The sequence below is a fragment of the Tupaia chinensis genome, unplaced genomic scaffold (genome assembly GCF_000334495.1).
Source record: "Tupaia chinensis unplaced genomic scaffold, TupChi_1.0 Scaffold000061_1, whole genome shotgun sequence".
Taxonomy (NCBI): domain Eukaryota; kingdom Metazoa; phylum Chordata; class Mammalia; order Scandentia; family Tupaiidae; genus Tupaia; species Tupaia belangeri.
Window position 1 is genome coordinate 1538318 of NW_006159519.1, and position 24695 is coordinate 1563012.

The 24695-nt window shown below is 41.5% G+C and overlaps 2 protein-coding genes across 2 annotated transcripts in view; both read right to left on the reverse strand.

The window, feature by feature from the left end:
* VDAC3 (voltage dependent anion channel 3) overlaps positions 1–3788 on the reverse strand; it is a 38676-nt gene extending 34888 nt beyond the window's left edge. Inside the window, exon 1 of the mRNA XM_006141660.3 lies at positions 3773–3788. The gene's annotated coding sequence lies outside the window, so the exon portion shown is untranslated. The remainder of the gene's footprint in view (positions 1–3772) is intronic.
* Positions 1–24695, reverse strand: part of POLB (DNA polymerase beta) — a 29971-nt gene that overhangs the window by 3784 nt on the left and 1492 nt on the right. The window contains exons 2-11 of the mRNA XM_006141658.3: positions 24554–24611; positions 21446–21512; positions 17243–17317; positions 16356–16414; positions 12520–12569; positions 8845–8896; positions 7193–7247; positions 7025–7097; positions 2635–2705; positions 1878–1964 (exon numbers count right to left, since the gene is read on the reverse strand). Coding sequence (XP_006141720.1) covers positions 1878–1964; positions 2635–2705; positions 7025–7097; positions 7193–7247; positions 8845–8896; positions 12520–12569; positions 16356–16414; positions 17243–17317; positions 21446–21512; positions 24554–24611 — 647 coding nt within the window. The remainder of the gene's footprint in view (positions 1–1877; positions 1965–2634; positions 2706–7024; positions 7098–7192; positions 7248–8844; positions 8897–12519; positions 12570–16355; positions 16415–17242; positions 17318–21445; positions 21513–24553; positions 24612–24695) is intronic.

The following is a 24695-nucleotide window of genomic DNA, read 5'->3' on the forward strand; positions in this document are numbered from 1 at the left end:
GCTCGCCAGACAGACAGAGAGAGACAGAGAGATAGAAAGCAGGAAATCACCCCCCAGGGGGGATGGCCACGCCGCAATCCCTTCTCCTCCATTCTCCTCTCGGGATCTTGGGCATGCACGCACACGCGCCCGGCGTGAGTTTAAGCCACCACCGGGTCCGGGACGCGAACCGCGGTCAACTACGTGGGAGTCCAGCGACATAGCCATTACGCTAACTGCTGGTCCCGAGCAGTTGCATTTTTAGAAAACAAAAACAGAAATAAACCTCCTTTTAAGAAAAAAATCTATTTTTACAAAAAATATTTTTTAGAAAGATTCTGTTCTTTAAAAAAATAATCTAAACCGAGTCTTTGGCTGTTCCTGTGGCTGAAAGATTAATGAAACATGTTTAGCTTTAAAACATAAAACCGACCTTCATAAGAGTTAACAAGTTCTAACTCAACTTCCCCTTCGAATGGATCAGAACTGACTTCCACCTGGAATCACCAGGAGGCATTACCTGGTGGATATGGGTGTCTGGGTGCCACAGCAACCATCATTTGTCACATCAGTAATAGGATTTCATCTAATGGCTTTGTTCCTTTCCCCAAGGCTAATTTTACTTCCTGCCCTTTTTCTGAAGTGCTAATGTTAAACAATTCCTCTGTATTAATGTAAATTCTTTATTAGATGGAGTGGATTAGTTTTGTTTGGCATTCAATTAGGTCGTTTTGGGTTGAGTGTCTGAAACAAAGTCTCCTTCACTTCCTCAGGATAGTCAAGGTCTTTTCTATTGTCCCTTGTCTTACTGGGGATATTTCTTAGAAAACCACCCAAGGCCAAACTTGCAAAAGTACTAAAATTTGAAAAACATCATTTGCGTTTACCTGTCTTAACTGAAAACAAATACAGTTAAATGCAGAGGAAAAGTGTTTTCTCTTCCAAGTATTATATTCACAGGAAGAACAGCTCAATTATCTAAAAGGCATGATTTTACAAGATGATCTGGAATAAACCTAGTTGTCCTAAGGTTTAATTATTATTAGTTGAAAGGAATGCATGTCCTGAGGATGATTTGAACAACACATGTGTTTAGAACTAGTTACAGCAATGAGAAGCTCTAGAAGCCAGTGGATCGGAATGAGATTGGTTTATTGCTCTATATAAGGTGAATTCATTTTGCAGACACGTTCTTTTTGGAAGCCTGGAGCTCTGTTAATATCCTTATTTATCCAACCCACATGACCTGTTTTCTCCTGATGCCTTTTCTTTGGTGTTATAAGTTAAGAGTCTTCAATCAATTCTAGCTTCACTTATTGAAGAATTCTGAGTCAGAGAATATGAGAACCATTTGATATTTTAGGGAAAACTTACTGTGTCAAAGTCATTATGAATATTTTCGAAAGGAGAAAGTGTAATTATTCTGATGGCATAGATTAGTTATAAATGAGGGTGTGTTTTTTTTTAAATCACCAGAGAGAGGGTGAAGAAGAAGCACCTTCCAGTCGGGCATGGTCAAGCCGCAATCCCCTTGCCTCCATTCCTCTGTCCTGCCAGGATTGGGGCATGCATGCACATGCACCTGGTGTTTTTTTCAAGGAGCCAGAGCCAAGATCCAAACTGCAGTTGGCCATGTAGGATCTGGCTCCTTTACCCACTGGGCTATGGGTCCAGCCTTACAAGTGAGTAAACAAAAAGAAAATTCTTTACTCAGATAGTCTGAGAGTAACTACGGGAATCAGCCATCCTTCGACTTGTTTTTCTCTTAAGGTCCCCAGGGCATCCTGTTTGTTGACTGCACTACACATCTATTAATACAATGGAGTCGCACACACAGAATGGTCACTCAGGAGTCCCCAGGGTCTTTCTCAGCTGTGGTAGCCGAGGTGAGGACTCACCATGAACTTTGTCTCGCCCTTTGACAGGGTATCTGTGATGAAGCAGACCTTCTGTAGCTGTTCCACAACACGGTGTAGCAGCTTTGGCTATGGAGATACAAGTAGAGAACAAGAAAAGAGGAAATTTTCTATTATGGAAAGAAAACGCTTTGCATAGGAGTTTTCTGATTATGGAGAAATCTCTTTGTTTTCTTTTCTGTTCTGAGTAAGTACTTTTTTTCAACTTTAACAGAAAAGTCATCTTATCAAATGAAACATATTTTCCACTCTTTTTCATTAATATCATGACACCCTGAAAAACATCATTTGTGTTTACCTGTTTCGTTAAATCAGAGTTAGCTGCTTCATCTTTAAAAGGCTTACACCTTAAAAATAAAAAATATTTTGCCTTCAAGGGTTTTCTAATAGAGGTAAAGTTTCTCAATATTTTTTAACAGAAAAACTCCTTTAATGAAAATCTGAAAAATTATACTGAGTATTTCTAGATATTTATGGTAGATAATAAATATTTCTGGAAATATTTTACTAAATTCCATTTCTTTCAAAAGTCTTTCCAGGCCTCGGAGAAAACCTATGTGTATCCCCCTTTCAACAACTTACTTTGCATTTCATAGAAGTCAATCAGTAGGAATGACTTCAGCCAATTTCCCAGAAAGATGAAAACAAGTCTCATTCTGAAAATACCCAACTGTCGTTTAGAAAACGATGTTCACTGCTGTGTAATTTGGATCACACTGGATTCTAAGCTTTGAGGTACCTGCTTGGCTGACTCCGAAGTGAAGCTTGGATGAGTCAGAAGAACATCCATGTCACCGCTGGACTCTGCACCTAGAAGCCGGGACACGCAAGGGACTCCGTGTAAAGCCACAGTCACACAGACACAGACCCGAGCTCAGGGTGCACACAGAAGAGCCTTACTTCTTACAGCCTAACTCTACTTCACCGTGCTGCACATTCAGAACGAAAGGGTTTCCATTTCCTGTGCATCCATGTAGACAACGGAGTCTGGGATAACAACAGTGACTGGCATTAGAGGGACAGGGCACGTGTGAGGTCGATTTACGTGTTGAACATTCACCTAAGTAACATTCAACAATGAAGGAAAAACTATTCAAAATAGCTTTAAAATATGCCTATGAACGGGGCTGGCAGGTGGTGTGGTGGTTAAGGGCGCTGGACTCCCACATGGCCGACCACGGTTTGAGACCCAGACCTGGAGGCTTGCTTTCTCGCTTTTCTTCTCTCTCTCTTTCTTTATCTCACTCTGTCCCTCTCTGGTCAAGTTAAAATAAATAAAGATAAATAAAATAATTCTTATGAAAAACTATATATCTAAAAAATCTCAAATAATATAAGTAACCTCTGTAAAAGTTAGTCAGAAAACTCATTTTAATTCTTATGATTGAAAGCACTTAATAAATATTGGTAAAAATTACTTTTATGAGACCAGTAGATGGTGGTTACATCACTGTACTCTCACATAGTCAACTGCAGTTCAAGTCCTGGACCGGGCAGCTTCAACTCACACTGGGCACGTGTGCATGCGTGCCCATGCTCCCAAAAGGAGAATGAAGGAGCAGGGATTGCAGCGTGGCCATCCCCCCGGGAGGTGATTTCTTGCTTTCTGTCTTTCTCTCTGCTTTTCTGGCAAGTGCACATGCCCTATAGCAAAAATCTCTCTTAAAAAAAAAATTACTTTCACAGCATCATGGGTGAGAATGTAGCACTTTACAGTGATGAGTTTTGGGGGACCAGATGGTGACACTGTGGTAGAATTTGATGCTCCGTAAGACAGCCCACACGGCAAGATTCGTGCCTGGAGCCCTCCCTGAGTGAGCCCCCACGGCCCGTCCATGGTCCAGGCTGGCTGCAGACGGGAGTGGACTGAGCATCAGGGCTCAGTCAGGTGCTGCACCTGTCTCCTTCCCCCATTGTCTTACTCATGGAAGAAATAAACTAACTTAAAAAATATATTAATATAATGACATGATTCTTTCTTTTACTTTTTGCCCAAGAATACATGTACTTGCCAAAGAGGAAGAGAGAAACAGAGAAAAATGGAGGAGGAAGCACCCTTCATGGGGAAGGGGTGCTGCAATCCTCTCCCCTCCAACTCGTCCTGTTGGGACTGCAGGCGTGCATGCACATGTGACCATGTGTGTCCCAAGTCACTGGGTCTGGGACTCAAACCACAGAGTTGGCCAGGTGGAATCTGGCTGCCCTAATCATCAAGTCACAGAGCAGACCCAGCTTTGGGTTTTAATCTTTACCTTACAACCACGTAACTTCAGGCAATTTATATTATATAGCTGCTTAAATCCTTCTTTCACCATATACTATGAAGTTTTATTTCTATGTGTGGGAATGTTTTTCCATTTTAAATGTCTTTATTTTTTCCTAAGCATTATGGGAAACTATATTCTACTAGACCTCTTAGTTTACATGTAAACCACTAAAAACTTCGTAAGCAAAACACCTAAATAAGAACAACTGTAAAAGCACCTAGTAAAGTGTCTTGTGCACTGTTAGCATAAAACAATCCTTTTTCTCCTCTTTCTATGTTGATAAGTACCATGTATGCAAAATGACTTTTGGTAACTGAAGATCTTCAATGTTGGTGTCTTTGCGTCATCATTCTATACATCATTAATCTTTAACTAATTAAATAGAAAGAAGGCTAGACTGAATGTGTACTGCTACCAGGACATCCATGGAAGCTATCAATATTTTAACAATGAAAATTCTATTGTCTTTTCTTCTCATTTGTTTCTTCTAAAGTCTGAATGACTTTCTTTAGTCAGCTACTATTAAAAATGTTTTATTCTATATCCTTAACAACAACAACAACAAAAAGCCAAAATCTATATGAGCGATAAAGAAATAACCCTAGGGCCTATCAATAAGCAACCAGATAAGTGAAGTACATTACATCCACATAATCAGATATGTACAGCAGGCTGGTCCCGTAGCTCGGCAGTTAAGGGAGCCAGATCCACATGGCTGACCACAGTTCGAATCCCGGCCCTAGCAGCTTGAAAATCACACTGGCTGAGTGTGTGTGTGCGTGTGTGTGTGTGTGTGTGTGCACGCCCAAAGTCCTGATGGAAAGGAGAAATGGAGGAAAAAGGACTACAGTGTGACCACAAATCATTAAGGTAGGTGCTTTCTCTCTTCCTCTCCCTCTGGCAAGAGCACATGCCCTCTGGCAATTAGAAAAAAAATGTGATTCAGCTATAAAAAATAAGGAGGACCAGCAGATGGTGTAACAGTTACGTTGCTGGACTCCCATGTATTTGACCACAGTTCGAGTCTAAGCTCTCTGGTGGCTTAAAACTCACACCGGGCGCATAAGCTCTGGTGGCTTAAAACTCACACCGGGCGCATGTGTATACATGCCCAGAGTTCGGGAGGAGAGTGGAGGAGAAGAGATTGTGGTATGGCCATCCCACATGGAGGATGATTTCTTGCTTTCTGTCTCTGTCCTTCTCCATCCCTCCAGCGAGCATAAGTGCCCGATAGCAAAAATCCCTAAAAATATATACGTATTTATAATAAGGAAGTTCTCTATATACTGATATCAAAATATCTCTAGGATCTATTTTTAAGTAAAAGTACAAAACAAAACCAAAACCAAAGTATGACATTGTGCCTATTGCCTTGTGAAAGAGAAGAAAGAGATCAAGAATGTGCACTCATACTTAGTTGTTTTCATGCGGAAACACAGAAGGAACATAGAAGTGGTGACTGAAGGACAGTGGTGGAAAAGTGTGGACAGAGTGAACTGAGGTAGGGTGGAAGTAAGACTTCTTTGTGTATACCTTTTTATATTAAAGCATGTTCTCCTATAACATAATAATAAAGTTAAATAAAACAGAAATAAATAAGTCCATGAAGGTTGTCAGAGTCAATGGGGTGTGCATTTAGCTTGCTGTCTATCACAATTTACACTTTGCAAATACAGAATCCAAGTCCTACCTAAAGACATTCTTATTTAGTAGGCTTGGAGCAGGGAACAAGAATGTGTGTATGTGTGTGTGTGTGTGTGTGTGTGTTTTAAACTTCCTGGGTCAGCAGGTGGCATAGTGGTTAAGGTGCAGAATCCCTCATGGCTAACTGCGTGGTTTGAGTCCCAGACCTGGTGGCTTGAAAAACACTCTGTGTGTGTGTGCATGCATGCCCAAAGTCCCAAGAGGAGAGGGGGTTGCAGCAAGACCATCTCCTCTGGGGAGTGATCTCCCACTTTCCCTTTCTCTGTATTTCTCTAGTGAGCATATGTGCCCCATGGCAAAACAGTGATAAAACCTCCCTACATGTTTCTTCCAATGCACAGACATACTTGAACACCTGGTTAACTCCAACCCTCTCATTTTGTAAACATAGAAACTAGGATCAAGAGAAACACGTAAACAAAACTATATAGTAGGAGATTTAGCCCCAGAACCCAGGTCTTTTAACCCTAATTCAATGTTCTTTCTGCATATCGGCAAGCATGAATTCAATTCTTGTCCTAAGTCTAGATTTTATAGCAGTTACCTGGAGTATTTCCAATAGCCCATCACCTACGTCTTAGGCAAAAACTCCCTAAATAGTCAGGGAGTCACTCCAGGAATCTTCTTATAAAAAGATGTAAGTGAAGTTTTTCTATTCCGGTCTTAAAAGTATTTCCTAACTTACATTAGCCTTACACACTTACAAGGCAGTAAGAGACCACGGACGTGTGGCTCTCACTTTGTTCGCATTCACAGAGGAACTAGAGAGCTTCTGAAGAACCTGCTGCTGTTAGAACTGGTTCTGAGCTGGTGCATGACATTAGTCCTACATTACAGCAAACTTGAAAAAAAAGTTTTGAATAAATGAAACTATCTATAATTTCCCTAACACTAAGCCAAAGACAACCATTATTAGCAGTTTAATGGACCTAAAATCATTTTATAAATTTAGTCACTAAAATATCAGCCTGCAATAAAACCAGGATGAATTATCCCTAGGTAACATATATTCCTCTCTAGAGACAGACTTTGCTAATACTCCTGGACCTTAGTACGTCTATGAAGTAACACAAATTATCCTTTCTTAACACAACTTTTTCATCTATATTGGAAAATTTCAACAAGTCATGACTAACTCAATATTAGGAAGTATGTTACCTCTTCTGAAACTGCCACAGACAGTAGCAATGTATTCAGAATCCACTTTTTTCACTTCGTTTAGTACAATATCCTAATAAAGAAAAAGTCAGTCAGTATTCCACAAACTGGCTCTCCCCCAGTGACCCTCTCCATCTAATCAAAGAACACAACCCAGCGCGCTCTTACTTGCATCTGTAACATCTCCTCACGAGGGATTCTTTTCTCAAAGTCCTCAAAATATCTATAAGGACAGAATGAGGTGATGAGAGATACCTGTAAAATTTAAATCTTACAAATTAAGTTGCCTACCATAACAGTGTCCTCATACCAGCAGATCATCCTCACGACCCTTGCAAATCAGTAAGACAACAGCCGAACTGAGTGGGGAAAGCGGAGGGGTGGTTTTTCCCTTAACTGGATCACAGTCCTTACAATCATCCTTTGTAAGATTCTCAAGACTTCACCTAAACTCATCTTAAATGAGCTTCATTTCCATGTAGCAAGAGTAAATAAAGACTGCATATTTAAGTTAGTGCATGTTTTCAAAGTAGACTGCTCTCTACTGGCAAGTCAAGGGGTTACAATTTACTGCTTTTAAATCCTGAAAAATATCGTATTTAAAAAATTATCCAATGAGGATGAACCAAGACAACGAAAGACCACGTATTATTTCACGTATATGAAATGTCCAGATCAGCAAATCTATAAGGACAGAAATTAGATTAGTGGTTGCCTAGGGCTGGGGGCAGGGTGGGGAGTCTGGAGAGGAATGGAGAACGATGCTAACGGGTACGAGGTTAACCTGGGGGACAATGAAAACGTCCTAAAGCTGACCCGTCACGGCCGCACAACTGTGAATATATTCAAAACCACTGGATTGTATACTTTAACTGGGTGTACTGGGTGCCATAAGAATTGTATCTTAATGAGGCTTTCATGAAAATACTGAAGTAACAGTATGAAATAATATCTAAGCCTATTCTAAGAACGAGATTAAGTGCCTGTTCAAAACCAATTCTCAGAAAAGCTAGGTTCTTCAGAAGAACTCTGCTTGCTATGTAAAAGCAAGGAAAGTGAGAGCCACCTCATTCTGGTCTCTTGGGGGCTCATAATTTCTGAATACAAGTGTAAGTTTAAAATATGGTAAGGCATAACAGGACCCTTCAGAACTGAACCAGCACCAAGGCTGTATAACAGAAAATACAGATCGTGCTTATGTACTAGCTGCTGTAAGCAATCAATTAAAAAGGGCGTTTCCAGATTTTACCTAGCGCACAAAATAATTATGAATGTTCATGTAGAAACAGGCTTACTAGTTACTCCTATATTGTTATTTAGGTATTTGAGGTTTTTTTTTTTTTTAGGCTTACTAGACTCCTATATTGTTATTTAGGTATTTGAGGGTTTTTTTTTTTCCTCTCTCTCTTTTTTAAACTTTTCCAGGTTCCGTCCTGCTTTTTCAGGTGGACTATAAACTCTAAGAGCTACATAGACCTTCTTTATATCCTTGCCTTAGCCCAAGTGTGGTGCTTTGTATGATGTACCTGAAATAAATACCCACTGACGGTCTGATGTACCCAGTCTGATGTATTCTGAGACGAAGTTCCTTGCTCAAGTCAAGAGGAGGAGGAAACTTCTCCAAACAAGTAATAAGAAAGCAATAAACAAAACACGTAAATGCAGGCATGCACTCTACGGGAGTTTGCAGCAAACCTTAGCATTTCTGAACAGAAAAATGGTTTGGCTAAATTTAGATAATTATTAAGATACATGAAAGAATTTCTATAAAATGTTTTCCTTATAATTATCAAGTGTCGAGAGAAAACTCGCTGTCTTACTTCAGACCAATCCGCTGATGATGGTTCAGTTTATCTTCATTTTTTCTGAGATCTGTATGGAGGGTAATAAAATTGAGATGTTAAACACCTTTTGGGCAAAAAATGCTAATCTCAATGACCCTTTTTGCAAAGAACTACTGGGGGGTAAAATACATTGAAATGACTTTGAAAACATAATGGGAAAAAATGTTCAGATATCAAGAATTAGATAAAGGTGACTCAATCAATGTAGCAAAACCAGCAACTGCTTTCATGCTCGTTTTTATTTATTTAATAAAAATATCAATTAGTCATATGAAATAGTACATAAAACATACCAAGACTACGCCAAATTTTGTTGAATATAGCAAAAAAGCAAGCTTATAAGAACTAAATTTGCTAAATTTGTTAATAGTGGCAGCAGGAACTACAATTTTGAATGTCTTGTGATTAACTAGGCTCACTCAGATTGCTCATTAGTTCATTCACTCCTTTTTGTTCAGTTAGTATTGCGTAGGTGTGTATAGAAATCCTGTTGAAAGGAGAAATAGTACCTTTACTTTTTTTTTTTTTTTTTTGAGAGGTTTTTGCTGCCAGAAAGGCAGAAAGAGAGAGAGACAGAGAGTGAGAAATCACCTCCCAGGGGGGATGGCCACGCTGCAATCCCTTCTCCTCTCAGGATCTTGGGCACGCATGCACACACGCCTGGCCTGAGTTTAAGCCACTGGGTCTGGGACTTGAACCGCAGTCGACTACATGGGAGTCCAGCAACATAGCCATTAAGCTAACTGCTGGTCCCACCTTTACTTTTTAATTAAAAAATTGCCAACACACTTTGTTGTAATTCGAAAAGTGATTTAGTTCCACATGGGTGCTTCTTTACTAGGCAAGAGTATAGTAGTAAATCTTGTTCAAGAACGAACAGGATTAGAGGCCAGCAGGTGGTATAGTGGTTAAGGCACTGGACTCCCACTTGGCTGACTGCAGTTCAAGTCCTAGACCTGGAGGCTTGAAACTCACACCAGGCATGTGTGCATACATGCCCCAAATCTTGACAGAAGATTGGAATATAAGGGATTGTGGTGTGGTTATACCACCTGGGGGGTGATTTCTCTCTCTCTCTCTCTCTCTGTCTCTGTGTGTCTGTGCCCTATAGCAAAAATCTCTCTAGAAAGAAAAAATAAGGAAAAGAAAGAACTGGATTAACTGGGAAACATAGGCAGTGAAATCCTTTCAAAATATGCCTCTCTCTCTGTTTCTCTCTTCCTTAAAAGCAATTCCTACAACTACCCTTACATTTACAAATGTATACATTTCTCTGGAAATACAAAATTGAGAAAAATAAGTATCTTTATGATACATGGAGCATTTGGTATTTCCCATAGTTGTGTGCACACAGAACACCCTAAAGTAACATGACTGAGAATAAAATCGTTTTTACTCTTTACTTGTTCTAATTGACAGAGAGCACATGCACTTACCAGAAAGACACAGAGAGGGGAGGAGAAAGTGCTCTCTAACAGGACATGGTCAAGCTGTAATCCCTCCTCCTCCATTTCTCCATCCTGCGGGGATCTGGGGTATACGGCCCGCATGCCCTGAGTGGTTTTCATGGTACCACGCCTGGGATTCAAACTGCGGTCAGCCATGTGGGCTCCAGCTCCCTTAACCATCTAGTCTATGGGGCTGGCCTATGAGATGAAATATTGAGTTTGTTATATAGACATCAATAGTTATTTATCTATGAAGTTTATGATCATATAAAAACCAGAACAGTGGACCCTTGACAACGCTAAGAAACATGATGGAATAGCTTTCAAATTCTTGACACAAATTGGTTACAAATTCTTGACCCCTTTAGCCAGTTGTTTCACTCAGATTAACTGCAGGCTACAAGCAGAAAAGCAGAAAGCCAGGCCAGCCCGGTGGCATGGTGGTCAAGGCAGCTGGATCCCACACGTGACTGTGCAGTCTGAGTCCTGGACCAGCAGCTTGAGAAACAAGCTGGGTGAGTGTGTGTGCATGCCCAAAATCCCAAGAGAAGATGGAGAAGGGATTCCAGCGTGGCCATCGCCCTGGGGATGCTTTCTCATTTTCTCTCTCTCTGTGTCTCTCTCCAGTAAGCACACTCCCTCTCTCTGTGCCTCTCTCCAGTAAGCACACATGCCTTACAGCAAATTACAAAAATAAGAAAAAGAGAGCAAGCACAGCCCTGGAGACACACAGGTAAAACTCACTTCCTAGCTCTGTGACTTATACACATTCGGAGATGAGTAATAGTACCAATTAGCCCTGTCTCATAGAGTCCCGTTACTATTGCCAAGTACTTATTATATACCAAGTGTTCTGCTAGGTGCGTTCCATAAATTACTGTATTGTTTTAGGCAGAAATACCCATTTTGTAGCTGAAAAACTGAAGCACCAAGGTCACCCATTCTTTTTTAAGTTTTATTTAACTTTCTTTATTTTATTTATTTTTATTATTATCATTTTGACCAGCTAGGGACAGAGAGAAAGATGGAAAGTGAGAAAGCAAACTGCCAGGTCTGGGAGTCCAACAACGTTAACCACCACACCACCTGCCGGCCCCAAGGTCACCCATTCTAAGGCAGTGGAGGTAGAATTCAAACCCAGGCCAGCCTCTATACCTGTCTACCTAACCATAGGGGTTGCTTGCAAGTAGATGACCCCACAAATACTAAACCTCAAATGCAATGGATGTTCTGTAAAGAATTCATATACAGCTCATACCCTTGACAAGTATGAAGAGGGAAGTTACATTTAAAGGGTTGGAATATTAGGTTTAAGAAAAATGTTTTATAGTTACTTGACATAAGCTCCATTTTTATCACTTCTTGAAAAGCAAAAATTCCTTTGATAAGCATTGCAAATCTTATGCATAATCTTTCTCAATATACAAACTTAGCTTTAGTCTGATATGTAAGACTTTGTTGTCTAATAGTTTATTAAGGAAACAAAGGCAATTTAAATATATTTTTAATTTTGCTGGAGGGCAATGTGCATTTGTCGAAGAGAGACAGAGGGAGAGTGGAAAAGTACCCTCTTGGAGGATGGTCAGGCTGCAATCTCATCTCCTCCTTTTCTCTCCTTTTGGGATTTTGGACATACATGTACATGTGCCCAGCATATTTCTCAAACCACTGGCTCCAGGACTCAACCACAAAGTCAGCCATGTGGGATCCAGCCACCTTAGCCACACCACAGGCTGACCCAGCAATTTAAATCTTCAAAAACTTGAAAAAAAAAAAAAAAAAAAAAACAGCTCTTCCAATGACATTAAACCAAAAAATCACTTCTTGCTCTTGATTTTCTTCTTAGTTACAAATCTAAAACTGTTTAAGATGGAAATGTAAACTATACCCTTCATCTACTCGTTACTACAAAATTGAAAAGAAAACGTCTGTACCAACTGATTAAGAATGGGTTTTCGTGGGGGCCAGCAGGTGGCGTGGTGGTTAAGGTGCTGAACTCCCACATGGGCAACTATAATTTGAGTCCTGGTGGCTTGCTTTCTCACTCTCCCTCCCCCCCATCTCTCTCTGGTCAAATTAAAGAAGAAATAAAATAATTAAAAAAAAAAAAGAAGAATGGGCTTTCGACTTTGAGCTTATTAAAGCAGTCACAGTCCTTCAGGATGACATTAGTCTGGAATTAGTGGTCTATGGTCATACTCACCTTCTAACGTTTTAATTCCTTCCTCTACAAACTTTCTTGCCGCAGATGGACTACGAAGAAAGGAAAGCATTATCTCAGTATCAGGTAAGATTTGAGAGCCTTTCAGCGGTTAGCCAACTGTACCTTCTCATGTCAAACATAACGTGCTGCTGTAAGCTAAACAAGACCTGTAAAATGCTGCGTGAGTACTTTGGTCATGTTCAGTTCTCTTCAGGGTAAGAATTCTTGATGCCTCAACTATTAGGAAGACAGCTATGTACTTGGACATGAAAGAGCCATCTAAGTAGTGGGCTGCCCTAAGGCCCACACACAATATGGGCACTGGAAAACTATCCATTCGTTCAGCTACGGCTTGTGAGGTCCTACTATGTGCCAGATACTTTTCCAGCAAGAATAAGATAAACGAGAGCTCTGGTCTTTACCCACTTACATTCCAGTGGGTAGAGCAATGAATAGATACACATACAAACAAGAAAAATATCAGGAAGATCAAATAAAATAAGTGTCATTACAGGGTGCTGGGTCCTACTTCAGACTGGTGGTGAGTGAAGGCCGCTGAGCTTTTCAGCTGAGATTAGAATGACAAAGAGCTATAGCTACCTAGGCAATCAATCGGAAAGCACTTGAAGCAAAGGAAACGTGCAAAGGCAGGCCTAAGGCAGGCAGAAAGTTGGCCGGATGGAGAAAGGGAAAAGCCAGCACGGTAGAATGATGTAGGGCGCGGCATGCACTACCACCAGGCAGTGCGCAGAGACACACTCTACTGTCTACACTACTCCTCAAGCCATGGTGGGTAGTTAGGATTTCATTCTGAGTGCAATGGGAAACCATTAAAGGGTACTGAGCAGAACACTGATAAATCTGATTTAGGTTTATAAAAGTGTGATTGCTATGCTTACATAAATATATTAGGACACCAAGAATGACTGAAGATGCTCACCTAGAATGGCAGGGGCCTGGGCCAGCCAGGTGACATGGTGGTTAAGACAGTTGGATCCCACATGGCTAATTGAGTGGTTTAAGTCCTGCACCCGGTGGTTTACAAAACTTGCCAGGTGTGTGCATGTGTGAACTTAAAGTCCTGAGAGGAGAATGAAGGAGAAGGAACAGTGGCCTGGCCACCCCCGTCCCCCGGGGGGGCGATTTCTCACTTTCCCACTCTCTCTCTCTCTTCTCTGTCTCTCTCTGACAAGTGCACATGCCCTATGGCAAACAAACAAACAAAAGAATGGCAGGGCAGAAGAAACCTTAGGAATTATTCAAGCTTCCCCGTGTTTTACAGGGACAAATAATGGAAAGTAAGAAGATGAAGTGCCTTGCTAAGGTTATAAATCTAGGGATGGTGGCACTAGGACCAGTGTCTAGACTTCCTCTCTGTACAAAATAATGAGGTGGGAGCAGGGGACAGAAGAAGCGTGCATGTGCACACACACAGAGGCACAATATCTTAGGGACACAGTGTTTTAAGACAAATTAACCTACACAGTTCAGTAATTCGTACAAACATTATAGTGGTAATATTATTGGTATTGTTATGGCATTATAGTGTGGTACAAAAACAGGTACTGATGTTAGGAAGGCAATGTGGCACAGAAGAAATATCCACAGAACTGAATTGTAGTCAGAAGACATGGGGGGTTCGTTTCATTTTGCTTAGAGAGAGATTTTTACTATAAGGTGAGTATGCTTGCTGGCGAGTCAGGGAGACAGGAAGTGAGAAATCACCCTCCAGGGGGATGGTCACACCACAATCCATTCTCCTCCATCTCTTCTTGGGATTTTGGGCACACATGTACATATGCCTGGTCTAAATTTTCAAGCTGCTGGGTCCGGGACTTGAACTCTGGTCAACTATGTGGAAGTCCAGCGATGTAACCATTATGCCATCTGCTGGTCCCAGAAAACACAGGTTCTAATCCTGTCTCTACCACATTACTCATTTCTTTCCTTTTTTAAAAAAATATTTATTATTATAATGTTTTTAAAATTTTGACCAGAGAGAAAGGGAAAGTGAGAAAGCATGCTGCCAGGTCTGAGACTCAAACCAGTCGGCCGTGTGGGGTCCAGCACTTTAACCACCATGCCATCTGCCAGCCCTACATAGGACTCAATTTTATATTTAAGTTTCAGGGGCTTTTTGCCTGCAAAGAGGATAATATAAGAGATGGTTTCTAAAACACCTTTTAATAAAACTTTCATAATCACCTCAGATCCCCAAGGAGTCATGCCTTTTCAGTATTCTATGTTTAAGAATTTTAATTTATTTTAAACTGACTTTCATTGGAAATGTCATTTAAAGGGACAATCAAAAAATATCGAAAGCAATGACTGTTTCATAAAAATGAGACAGAAGAAAAGCATCACAGCCTTAATTTTCCACATGAATCTTCACTTTGTTGTATGTCAAAGATGCCCTCTCTGGTGCTAGATCAAATTTTAAGAGAAAGATTCCTCCAATAAACAAAGCTAGGGCAGGGTCAGCAAGTGGTGTGGTGGCTAAGGCACTAGAACCCACACGGTCAGCCATGGTTCGAGTCCTGGACTTGGCGACTTGAAAATCATGCCAGGCATGTGTGCGTATGTGACCAACATTCCAGGAGGAGAAAGGTTGTGTGGCCACAACCTCTGGGGATTACTTACTTCCCCCCCCCCTCTCTCTGGCAAGCACAAGTGCCCTATGGCAAAAAAAATTAAACAGATAAAAATGCCTGAGTGTTGGGGCCAGAAGGTGGCATGGAGGTTAAGTCACCAGACCACACAAAGCCAACTGTGTGGTTTGAATCCCAGATCCAGCAACTTGAAAATCATGCCGGGCACATGTGAGTCCATGCTTAAAATCCCAAGAAGAGAATAGCCATCCCCCGGGGGGTAATTTCTCACTTTTTGTCTCTTTGCCTCTCTCTGGTGAGTGCACACACCCTGCAGCAGAAATGGAAAGAATAAAAAAAAAACCTTGAGTGCTTGTTCCAAATGTATAAGATGCTATGGAAAAAAGCTTAATTGCTTAAGGGCTTAAGGTAAATATCACACTTGGGAAAGCAAAACAGACACTAGGACCAGCAGTTAGCATAAGGCTGTGTTGCTGGACTCCCATGTAACTGACCACGGTTTGAGTCCGGGACCTGATGGCTTAAACTCACGCCGGGCACGTGTGTGTGTGTGCCCAAGATCCTGAGAAGAAAATGGAGGAGAAGGGATTATGGCATGGCCATCCTCCCTGGGGGGTGATTTCTTGCTTTCAGTCTCTGTCTCTCTCTTTCTGGCGAGTGCATGCACCCTATAGCAAACAAAAAAACCCAAAAAACATAAAACAAACCTCTCCCCCCTCCAAAAAAAAAAAAAAAAAAGACACACAATCTAGGGCAGGTGACAGGTGCACACAGACCAAATGTTAGTGGAGTCAGAGGAAGGAGAGACAACTTCTGGCAGGGGAATCCAATTGATTTCATGACGTAAGTAACATCTGCCTTGAACAGGGCTGTCACAGTAGAGGCTGAACCTGAAGAACTGACCTCTGGCACATAAGCTATGGAGGGGTGAGCTGAACGGGCAAAGGTGCAAGGTGGATAAGCACAGGTTTTGAAAGAAACAGTATGTCTCTTAGTTTGGCTGACATGAAAATAAAATCGACCTACTCTTATCTCTTTTTAAAAACAGTTCTTGGGGACAGCAGGTGGTGTGGTGGTTAAGGTTCTAGACTCCCACATGGACGACCGCAGTTTGAGTCCTGGATCTGGTAGTTTGTTTTCTCATTTTCCCTCTCTTTATCTCTCTCTGATCAAACCAACATCATCATCATCATCATCAATATTTTTTTAAAAAACAAAAGTTCTTACCCAATGCCAGTGACTCGAGTGAGGAAATTGATGGATGAACTGGTATCATCTTGCCGAATCTTTAAGGAAAACAAAAGTCCAACAATGGTTTAGGAATGCTATGGAGACTCAGATGTTCTTGTAAATACACGAGTCTGCTCAGAGACGTGAAGACCCACTTACATTTCCCTGGACAACTCACAGGGCGCTTGTACATAAGCTATGTGGTCACAGGTGAGTAACAGAGCAGCTGAAGATGTCTCATCTCTAATTTACCTGGCACTGTGCTTTTCAAAGGCCCACTCATAAAAGACCAGAAGTATATAACCACTATCAGTAGGGTGAGGCGAAACTGTAAAAATGCTTGGAAGAGTTTAAGCATAGATATTCTAAAAGATCATCTTTAAGTTTATAATACCTTTTCTAAATGGTAATAAAAATGTGCTAACAGTCTCCTAAAAGTCACATAAAACAGTTGAATGTTTTATAGGAATAATAGTCAAACTTTTTTAGAGGTTTTTGCCTTAGGATGCATGCACTTGCTGGAGAGAGAGAGACAGAGACAGTGAGAAGGAAAGTGAGAAATTACTCCTCAGAGAGGCTGGACTCGCCACAATTCCTTCTCCTCCCTTCTCTTCCTGGGACTTTGGGCATGTGCATGCACGTGCCTGGTGTGTTTCAAGTCACCAGATTCGGGACTCATTTGGCCATGTGGGAGTCTGGCGACGTGACACTATGCTACCTGCTGGTCCCAGCAGTCAAATGTCTTCAAATAGAATATTGAAAGCCATAAACTCCACTAAGCTCTTTGCCTTGAGACTCTAGTGAGACCAACTACCTTGCAATGATATCAAATTATTTGCACAAAGGGGGGCAATGACCAATAAGTAAACAAGTTAAAATTTTACCTTTTCCAATTTTCGTAATTTCCCAGTTGCTAAAAACTCATCAATCTTTTCAGCAATTTTCGTTCCTACTCCAGGCTACAAAGAAAATTGAAAATACAAAAATCATACAAGTGTAATGCTTACCAAATCACTAAAAGATAAAGTAAAAAGTGAGAAATGAAAAGCAAATTACCACATGTAACAAGTTTTGAAATAAACAAAGCAGAAAACTGAACCCAGGTAAAAAAGAATTCTCTTAGAGGCAAATGTTTACAAACAACTGACAAAAGAAAACCTAGGAACCAGCAGGTAGTAGGGTGGTGAAGGGTGCTGGACTCTCACATGGTCAACTGCGGTTTAAGCCCCAGACCTGGCGGCTTGCTTTTTCACTTTCTCCACCCCCTCCACCATCTCTCTGGTCAAATTAAAATAAATAAAGTTATTAAATGATTGTTTAAAAAAACCTAATAAAATAATTGCAAATAACATTCATTTATTTAAAGTTAAATAAACCAATGTTAATTACTTTTTGTAGAAAAAATTAGAAAATATGGAGCTGCATAAAAAATATTAAAATCACTTGTCAGGGCAGCAGATAGCATGGAGGTTAAGGAGCTGGATTCCACGGCTGACTGCAGTTCAAGTCCCAGACTCAGTGGCTTGAAAATCATGCTAGGCACATGTGCATATAGGCCTGGAATCCTGAAAAAAGAATGGAGAAGGGGACTGTGGCATGACCATCCCCTTGGGGGAGTGATTTCTCCTTTTCTTTCTCTCTCTCTCTCTCTCTCTCTCTCTCTCCCCATCTCTCTCTGGTGAGTACTCATGTTCCAAAACAAAAATAATTAAAAAAAAAAAAAATTGGGGCCAGTAGGTGGCATGGTGGTCTTAGTGCTGGAATTCCCACACGGTTGACCATGTTTCAAGTCCTGGACCTGGAAACTTGCTTTCTCTTTCTCTGGCAAAACTCATGTGAAAAAAAATAAATAAATAAAATAATTCTTAGAAATAAAAAAGAAATCACTTGTCAATCTCATTGGTACTACACTTTGAGGACCACCACTATGGAACTGCAGCCCAGGCTGGTACGCTAGCTGCAAATAACAACTTAAATTTAAACTAATTAAAAGTAAAAAGTCAATTCTTCAGTTGCACTAGCTACTCTGAAGAATCACCAAAGGTGGCTCACGGCTGCTGGACTGGACAGATTTGCTCTAGGGCATAAGCTGGAAAGAGCAGAGATTCTGTCTTTCCCCTGCCTGACCCCTAGTGCCTGGCATATAGGGCTCAGAAACTATGAGCGAGTGAATCCAGGTACACAGCTGTTGCTACTGGTCTCTTCAAAGTGGAGTTGAGGAGTCAAAGGATCCACATACTCACTAACATCCTGCCACTTGATGTTTCCAGAAAGCGTAACAGCCACACTCTACCAGCAGTAAACGAGCATCCTTTCTTTTCACATCCTTACCCACACTGCATGTTATATTTGATAATCGGGTAGATACTATTGATAGTATGCTGCTTTAATTTAAACTGTGATTATCGTGGAATTGAACATTTTTTTCATGTTTATTGGTCCTTCGTAACTAACATTCGACAGGTATAGGTGTGCTGGTCATTCCCTACCCTCTCCTGGCCCTAAGCTCACCTTTCTGTATTCCTGATTATTCAATGTTTAATAAATGCCCAACGAACTGAATGCATAGCCAAGTTCTGAAAATAGCACCGACTAGAAAATAACAGATTTAGAAAGTACACAAGATTAGAAAAGGGAAACTGCTCAGGCTTCTCATTTCCTACACTGGAGGATAAAGAATGTAATTGTTTTTTCCTCTATAGACAGAGCTACATTAATTTTACTTGATAGCATGCCAACCCAGCATATTTTCTATACCCAACATTAAGAAATAAAGGGCAAATTCCTTATTCTGGAAATGTAAGGGCTAGACAGTAGGTCTGTGATTCTTAAAATAATAGTGAAAAGAAATTACAGTGAGAGTCTTATATTAAGTCCAGTCTTAAACAAAAGTAGTTTTGACTACTTCTGTACTCTTTTTAGGGATATGGCATAAGCTCAGATTTGGGATGAAGTATATCAGTGCTTTTCAGAAGTTGTTCTCTAACAAATGAGCAGGCTGTTTGCAGTAACTACAAAAGAGGAAGTTCAGTGATGGTAAAAGGGGAACAGCAGGGAAGAAGGAGTGGTTCCTGGGGTTGACACTAAGTCAGTTCAACAAGACAGAAACTCAGAATTAGCATTAAAGCCTACCATGTTTATAATTTACTCAGCTAGCCCACGTGAGAAGGATATGCCGATGCTGAGAACTGTTTATGACACAAAGAATTTAAAACCTATATACCAAAGCATGATTTGTGTTAAGTAACGAGTTCAAGGTTCAGATAACAGCACAGGATTAATACCGATAATCTGTAATTCAATCACAAGATGCACAAGATTATGGTAATATTCTGACTTTTGAGGGTGAAAATGGAAGGACGGTTATGGTATGTACTAGAAGGTACACCACGAGATTGAAGCTCTCATGAAAACATTAAGGACAATCAAAAAAGTCTTTATTGAGAGGTGTTTGCTATAGGGCGCGCGTGCTCGTCAGAAGGACAAGAGAGACAGAAAGACAGAAAGCGAGAAATCACCCCCCAGGGGTATGGCCACGCCACAATCCCTTCTCCTCCATTCTCCTCTCGGGATCTTAGGCACACATTCACATGTACCCAGCGTGAGTTTAAGCCACCGGGTCCAGGACTTGAACTGTAGTCGATTACATGGGAGCCCAACGACATAGCCATTACGCCAATTGCTGGTCCTGGGACAACCAAATATTAATACTCAAATTCCAGAGGACTGTTATGAAACACTAAAGGTAAGAAACAACAAAAGGAGCCAGCAAGTGGCATGGAAGTTAAGGTGCTAGAACCCACATGGCTGACTATACAGTTCAAGTCCCGAACCAACATCTTGAAAATCATACCAGGTGCATGTGTGTTTATGCTCAAAATCCTGAGAGACTGCGGGAGAAGGGATTATGGCATGGTCGAATCCCCCCTGGAGGTGATGTCTCACTCTCTCTTTCTCCCTCCCTCCCTCTCTGGTGTGTAGTGTCCTACAGCAAAAATTTAAAAAAAAAAAAAAAAAAAAAAAAAAGAATGACAGAAGACAGTCGTTAACTATGAGAACCTGCATTAATCAAAAGCTATTTCAGTTTCACATCTTTAACGAGAGGAATAAGATATGGCCCTTGTAATTAAGAAACTTTGAATTAGTGAGATTTAGATGAGACAGAACAATCTGACTACCAAAAGATAGATATTTCCCAGATATTCTTTTTTTTTTTTTGGAGAGGTTTTCGCTATAGGGTGCGTGCACTCGCCAGACAGACAGAGAGAAATATAGAGACAGAAAGCGAGAAATCACCCCCCGGGGGGATGGTCACGCCGCAATCCCTTCTCCTCCATTCTCCTCTCAGGATCTTGGGAACGCACGCACATGTGCCCAGAGTGAGTTTTAAGCCACCGGGTCCGGGACGCGAACTGCAGTTGACTACGTGGGAGTCCAGCGACATAGCCATTACGCTAACTGCTGGTACCCCCCAGATATTCTTAGTGATATTATTACAAATAATAATATCACTTAGTGATATTATTACAAAGAAATATCACCCTGGAGACCCTCCTCCTGGCACTACTAACAGAATGACACTACTATCACCCAGGGCTTTACGAAAATTACTTTTACAGAGAGCAGGGCTTAATGCAATACTAGAAGAGGGGTTTATTCACAGGCTTAGTAGTATGTTAGATCTCTTTGGGGAATACTAACTCTCCCTAACTCGAATAAATCCCTGCACCTGAGGGTCAGAGAGGTGCTGGGGAACAGACGTGTTAGCACTACTCTGTCTCCAGGTTCTGAAGGACACACTCAGCTGAAATTCAATGTGACAGTAAGAACCAGTACACATGATGAAGTAGAGAAAAAAATAGAAAATAGAATTATAACTACATATATTTAGAACACATTTTAATCTACTCTCACCCAAATAAAAAGTGTAGCGCATGAAGAAGTGTGCCTGAAACAGCCAGTATTATTCTGAGAGCTCAGAAGCACTGACATCCGCCAGTGTGGGGCAAGGCAGCTTCGGACAGGGGAGTTCAGTTTTGTGGGAACCCATCAATTTTGTTTACGTGTGAACTCTGCACTAAACTTACCAATTTCTTAGCTTCTGCACCACTCTTTATTTTGTGTGGATACTTTGCTATAACAGATGCTGCTTTTCTATAAGGAAGAAAAAAAGAAAAACCAATTAGAAATGTAGCAAGGCCTTAATTTTTCTTACACTACAACACACGCACGTGCGCGCACGCACGCACGCACACACAGCTACCTTACACTTTCACCCAGATAATTTTACACCTCCATGTAAAACACAGCAGACGAGCTGACGATCTACTGTCTTTCTAACTTTCAAAGTATCTTGAAAACCCTCACATTTGAGGGTATAATATGTAAACTGTATGTCACACTGGAGCGATTCAGAAGACCAGCACTCCTTTCCTTTTTAGTAGTAAGCAGAAAATAGCATTGGGTCCTTTTTGAAAACAGCCAGTTTTTAGAAATTGTTCATAATTCTTTCATAAAAATACGCTGCTGTATCTGACCTGATAGACACTAAATAAGTTTATAAATAGCTGTTTTTAAATTGATGGTTTTAAAATGTATTCCTTTATGTCTTCACACCAGCTTTTTTCCTTTGCTCCCATTCAGTTCAGCCTAAAGCAGTAGCCTGTGAGTCTTGCCCACTTCTGCACACTGCCAGCTCTGTAACCTGGTGACAGATGGTGTATTCCCCAGAAGCTCACAGATGGTCTCCTGTCCATGTCATCACCAAATGTAGTTTAGACTTGCTGATGAGGAGCGACAACCAAAAGCATAAACACTAGATGGTCTTTAGAACCTGAATTTTCTTTCTTTTTCTTTTTTTTTTTTTTTTGGAGAGATTTTCACTGTAGGGCGCGTGCGCTCGCCAGACAGACAGAGAGACATAGAGACAGAAAGCGAGAAATCATCCCCCGGGGGGATGGTCACGCCGCAATCCCTTCTCCTCCATTCTCCTCTCGGGATCTTGGGCACGCACGCACACACGCCCGGCGTGAGTTTTAAGCCACCGGGTCCGGGACACGAACCGTGGTCAACTACGTGGGAGTCCAGCGACATAGCCATTACGCTAACTGCTGGTTCCCAGAACCTGAATTTTCTTTTAAGTTAACTTATTTCTTCCATCAGAGAGAATGAGACAGAGAGACAGGCCCATGCAACCGGGTCTTTCTGTCATATATGATGTCTCAGCCAGCTCTGATCGTGAGGTCCTCTGACGTGTGGGTCCAACTGTGCCACCACGTGGCCCGGAATCTTGGATTTTCATTCTATTCCAGCACATACAAACCCTTTGATTTGCATTTCAATTTCTCTATCTGCATATGACTGATGATGAGCCTGGGAAGAACACATGACATTTATAGGCTAAGGAGCGGCATCAAGGTAGTTATGGAGGGAATTATTTCAGGAAAAGCAGGTATTTCTAGATAATTGGCACTGAGGCAGAAGCCTGAAAGGGAAGAACTGGACCTTCCACATGCAGTGACATTATTTGGGCTTTATCACGGTAAAGAGAAAATAGTCATTTGGCATCGAAGAAGAACAAGGTCAGCTAACTATTTCAAAAGAATGCTTTGGCCACAAACAGGAGAAATATGTATGGGGTGGGAGGAGCATGCAGGGATGGTAGGGCATCGCCTGCTTCTCCAGACTCATTTCTCCCTGAGACCATACCTTACCTGACTTCTAGAAAATGTTACACCCTTCCACATCTCAGTGCCTTGACACACTGCTTCCTTTGTCCAGACTGCGCTACCCCGGTGAGCTCCTTCAAAACTAAACACCCCCCTCTCCGAAGATGCAAACAATATAGGGATGAATATCCCCATGATTTCTAGATCATCAAATGTGTGCATGACAGTACAGTTCCACAGAAGTCACAAATAAGGAAAGGAGGGGATATAATCAGCTTTGAATTGCATTGTGCGGTAATTCAAAGAGAAAGGAATTGAGAGAATCCCTAGAGAGAAAGGAATTGAGCTCAAGGCTAAAAATCTGGGGAAAAGTTCAGTGAAATACTGACTTGGTGTCACTAGCGTTAGTATTCCAAGTCAGGAATGCTAAGATTTGCTGGGGAAAGCATGAGCGTGAGAAAAGAGGGCTGGGGGACCAGCAGTTAGCGTAATGGCTATGTTGCTGGACTCCCACGTAGTCGACTGCGGTTTGAGTTCTGGACCCGGTGGCTTAAACACATGCCGGGCACATGTGCATGCGTGCCCAAGATCCCGAGAGGAGAATGGAGGAGAAGGGACTGCAGCATGGCCATCCCCTCTGGGGGGTGATTTCTCGCTTTCTATCTGTCTGTCTGGCAAGTGCACACACCTTATAGCAAAAACCTCTCCAAAAAAAAAAGAGGGCTGAGGGTAGACTGCTAGGAACTACCCACAATGAAAGGTGAAAAAGCAGTGAGGAAGGAACAGAAGGGACTGGCATCACAGAAGCCAAAGGGTGACTTCAGGAATGAGCTAGTGCAGAATGCAATGGGAGTCAGTAAGATGAAACATAGGTGAGTGCATTTCAGAGCAATGGCAGGATGTTCGGAGGTAAGGAATGACTAGGGATGGGAAGCTCAGGGAAGGCACAAAGACTATTCAAAAAGGTGAGGAAAGATTTCGATAGGTACTACTAGAGGTGATTCTTTTGTTCTTGTTTTTGATGGTCACAGGGCTTGAATATATTTATAGGCTGAAGAGCAGGGGCAGGCGGGTGTGAGAATAATGGATGGGTAGGACCCCTAGCAAAGGACAGGATGGGACTCCACAAAAGTGACAGGATCAGCCACAGTTCAACCATACGGAAAGATGCGATCTCGAACTGCATTTCTTTCACAGTACAGACCTGTCCATTGTCTTTATTTTAATTTCTTTTATACACTGAATCACTACGCATCACTGTCCATGGTCTTTCACGGGGCTAAAAACACTGCGTTTCCAGTAACTCACGTTTGATAACAGGGAAAATACGTATCAGGCCACACCTGTCGTCAACCAAAATTGGGCATTTCACTAAAACGACCCTAAAGGGCTCTGCCTAAGTTCTTTTAGAATTACTGGGTAAAGTAGCTTTGGTTCTTGAATCCCCAGCTTGTGCAGATGGCTCAAATGCGCACGGACCCTCAGCCCTGCTAACCGCCACCCAGAACGCGCATCGCGCTGTCGCACCTGTAGGCGTTGTACTTGTGGATAGCCTGGTTCACGTTCTTCTCAAAGTTCGCGAGTTCTGAAAAGGCAACGAGAGGCTCGGGTGAATGAGAACCCGAGTCAACACCAGCGAAGTGAGTTTCTTGGAAAGGAAAGAGCAGCC